General features: G+C 51.0%; 1 protein-coding gene across 1 annotated transcript in view; it reads left to right on the plus strand.

Moving 5' to 3' along the window:
• The first annotated feature begins 1,523 nt into the window (after positions 1 to 1,523).
• LOC104166354 (keratin, type II cytoskeletal 4-like) overlaps positions 1,524 to 4,001 on the plus strand; it is a 4,330-nt gene continuing 1,852 nt past the window's right edge. The window contains exons 1-3 of the mRNA XM_009706244.1: positions 1,524 to 2,030; positions 2,651 to 2,868; positions 3,851 to 3,911. Coding sequence (XP_009704546.1) covers positions 1,524 to 2,030; positions 2,651 to 2,868; positions 3,851 to 3,911 — 786 coding nt within the window. The remainder of the gene's footprint in view (positions 2,031 to 2,650; positions 2,869 to 3,850; positions 3,912 to 4,001) is intronic.

Here is a 4,001-nt window from a genome sequence, read left to right on the forward strand (position 1 = left end):
TCCCTCCTCGCCCCGGCCGCGTCCCCACCACGAGCTGGGAAATCGGGGATCCCGGAGCCCCGGGGTGGGAGAGATTTTCCAGGCGGGACCAGGGCGTGCAGGATGCTTGTCGTCAAAGGGGAGCGTGCCTTTCCCCGTTCCCTGCAATGCAAATCCCCTTGGGCTGAAAATCCTGCGATTCAACGAATACCCGATGAGGTTCAGGAGGAAAAATCCTCCCTTCCTGCAGAAATGCACCCGGATTTGCATGTTCGCGGGAAAAAAAAGCTAGGGGTGAATAGGTTCGAAGCTGAAACTGGTTCCCCAAACCTCTCCCACGAGCGTCTCCAATAAAAGGGATAATTACAGAGTTGGCTTTTATTGTCATGACTTCAGCTGCAGCTTGTGGTTTGGGGGAAAGCTTTACGGCTTTCTATTTTTTTTTTAACGGCGGGGTAAATGGGGATCCTCGTTTGGAAGGCATCCTCAGACACCTCTGCTCATCAAAATATAAATTAAAAGCGGTTAAGCAATTAAGTCGTATTTTTTTTTTTAAACAATACGAGCTCGCTAATGGGTTGGGGTGGGAGCAGCTTCGCCAAGTGCCGCGTGCTGCGGAGGGGGCTGGCGGCTGGAGACCCTGCGAGGATGATCGGGAAACAGCCCGGCGATGCCCGGAAAGCTTCCAGCCTAGGAGGGATCGGGATCTGCCGTCACCGACGCGGGGCAGAGCTCCTCAGGTCGGTAATGGCACCTCGACCCCCTTGAGATTCGGCGAAGGGTGTGCGCAACATGGAAATACCGAGATATTTTGGTCTCCGCCAACCCCTCCGTATCCCTCCAGGCTCAATACACTGGTCAGAGGGATCTAAAATGACTTTAAAACCTCCTTAACGGTGTTTCTAAGTCTTCTTTATTGACATAAACCTAATTTTATAACCTCGCCAAGGCTCTCTGGTTGTGAAACATTTTTGACCGACCCAAGTCAAACCTCCGCCGAGCAGGAGGTTGAACCGGAGTGCATCTGAGGGTGTGATTGGGAAACCACGTTTTTGTTGGAATTCAGTGAACCAAGCACCTGCCACCCGGCTCAAAATGAGTGATTTAGCTAAAACAAGGGTCTCCCTCGAGGGTGTAATACGTCAAGGAACTCGTAGGGCTTTGCCATCGCCATGGGAGGCTCAGAAAGGCCCGCGATGAGTTGACAGCTGTCGCTAAGGGAATTTGATTTGGAGTTGTGCTTCCAACACCAACAATAGCTTTGTTTTTCTTAGCTCTCGAGGGAGTGTTTTAAGGCAGGTCATGGTGGTGGCAAATAGAGGAGGGCATCCTTCCAAGCCCTAAAACAATGAATAGAATACCAAAAAAAAAATAAATCTCTCTCCACTCCCCTGACACCTGGCCAACTCCCTGCGCGCATAAAAAGGGGCACTAAAGCCACGGCATCCACAGGACTCGGCTCCTCTTGCCTCCGGACCTCCTCCTGTGCACCGCACCACCCGGCTCTTCTCTCTCTACGAGTTGACCGTTGGGGACCTGTCACCATGTCTCGCCAATCCTACGGTCTCGGCAAGGGGTTCAGCTCCAGCTCCGTTTGCTTCGGAGGGAGGAACAAGGTCGCGTTCAGCTCTATGTCCCGTGCAGGGTGCGGGGGACCTGGCAATGCCGGTGGCTTCAGCAGCAGGAGCCTCTATTGCTTGGGAGGGAGTAAAAGCACCTCGCTGGGAGGATTCGGTGGAGGCGGTGGTGTCTGCAGAGGTTTTGGGGCTGGTGGTCAAGGAGGTTTTGGCTACGGCTACGGTGCTGGGGTAGGATTCGGTGGCGGCTACGGTGGTGGGGCCGGAGGCCTCGGTGGTGGTTTTGGTGGCTTTGGTGGAGGATTCGACGGCTTTCCCCCTTGCCCACCCGGCGGCATCAGGGAAGTGACCATCAACCAGAGCCTGTTGGCCCCGCTCAACCTGGAAATTGACCCCGAGATCCAGAAGGTGCGAACACAGGAGCGGGAGGAGATAAAGAAACTCAACGACAAATTCGCTTCCTTCATTGACAAGGTGAGAGCGGCTTCAACCCAGGGCTGGGAGGTGGAGGTCTGAGCTCACCAGGGCTCGTGCTGGTTGCAATTACCGGGAGATACCCACCCGATAACCCCCAGGGAGCCAGGCGCTGCCCAGATCACCCCAAAGAACCCCCTCAGACAGAGATGGTGGCTGGAAAAGTGACTTTCCCAAGGTTATGGAGAAACTCAAGAATAGGATCCTTGGTTCTTAAGACCACGATGCTGGTGCTGAGCTGTGGGACCGCGTACCGAGATGCAGAGCACCCTCAGAGGAGTCTCTGCTGAAGGACTCTGTCCATCCGTGGGCAGAAGGACCTTGGGTGTTTTTTTAAGGAGAAGGTGCCAAAGCTGTGAAGTTCACCGTTTCTCCTGTTTCGAGACGGTGAGATTGGAGAGGGAAGGTGACCCACCTTTGCCCACTCATCCTAGACCCCTGGTCCCACCGCTCCGGTGGGAGCCCAGAGTTATTGCTCACTGGAGATGAGAACGGGCAGGAAGGTTAAACTCCTTAAATGGGAAAAAATTATGGAAAACGTGGCGGGGCGAAAAAATCAATAAAAAGATGCTTTTGGGAATAGTCCGACTCTTTTTCTATCCACCCCTGCCATCATTTAGGTCCGGTTCCTAGAGCAGCAGAACCGAGTCCTGGAGACCAAGTGGAAACTGCTGCAGGAGCAGGGTAGTCCAAGGACGGGGGGCAGGAACCTCGACTCCTTTTTTGAAACCTACATCAGCGGGCTGAGGAAGCAGCTGGACTGCCTCTCAAGCGAGAAGAGCCAGCTGCAGTCAGAGCTGAAGAGCTTCCAAGACATGGTGGAAGACTTCAAGACCAAGTACGTTGTTCTCGGTGTAGTCGTGGTTGGTGGTGAAAAAATAGAGATTAAAAACTTTGAACAGTCAGAAAATGGAGAGGAGCGTAAGAATCGGCAATGTTTCACTGGTTTCAACAATTAGAAAATGTAAAAGGTTTTGGGGAAGTTTTCATCAGCCGAGTTTTGACAACAGGCGGTGATTTTTCAAGCTATTTCTCAATACGTATTGTTGTCTGATTTACGCTTCTCGCTAAGGCAGGATCCTCTCCTGTTTGTCTTCCTCACTTAAGAATCCATGACATTATGATTTAATGAACTAATTAGATCAGTTGCTAAATCCTATGATAATTTCCTCAAGGATTTCCTCATGGATTCCTTCCCATAATATCCTTCATCATTTGAAGCTTAAAGCTTTCTTTGGAAGGATGATGTGGAGTTCAAAAAAAAAAAAAAGATTATTTTCCTGCTATTAATTATTAGATTAATTTGTCCATTCGGAAAAGCAAGAACAGAGCCTGGAGAATGCTTGCACTGGAGTTACAAAAAATGGTGGGAAAGCAAGTCTGGGACTTGTCGGGATCAACCAGATCCCTTGTTCTACCGAGGCTGCAGGTTGAAAACTGATGTCGTTTTGGAGATCATCTCCACCACTCCACGCTCTGCAGCAATTACCTGCCCCAACGAGCCGTCGGAACTGGCCCACGTTGAGGACTTGAAGGTCCTTGGGTCTTGTAGAAGGAGTTGGAGCGGTCACAGCCCCCAAGACTTGATTTAGGTAGAGACAGGATTCCTCTTTGCAGGCTTTCTTCAGCAAGGCGTTGGAGGTGGCAGGAGCCAGGGCTCGTCTAGAAAAGCAAAGTGCCGTTGCTTGTCCATAAATCTCGCTCGTGGCAGCTCTATTTTTGCCGCATTCATTAGTCTGAGGCCAACAACGTCTGGTTGCCAGCGGCAGCCAGCGCCAAAATAAGCAGATAGATTCAATCTCCCTCGTTATAATCAACAGGTACGAAGAGGAAATAAACAAAAGGACAACCTCGGAGAACGATTTTGTGCTCCTAAAAAAGGTAAAGTCCTTTTATTTTTTTTAACATCTTGGTTCAGAGGATGTCTTGTGTCCATCAGCACCGGTTCGTTAGCGTCAGACGTTAACGGGG

The sequence above is a fragment of the Cariama cristata genome, unplaced genomic scaffold (genome assembly GCF_000690535.1).
Source record: "Cariama cristata isolate BGI_N322 unplaced genomic scaffold, ASM69053v1 scaffold29378, whole genome shotgun sequence".
NCBI lineage: Eukaryota > Metazoa > Chordata > Aves > Cariamiformes > Cariamidae > Cariama > Cariama cristata.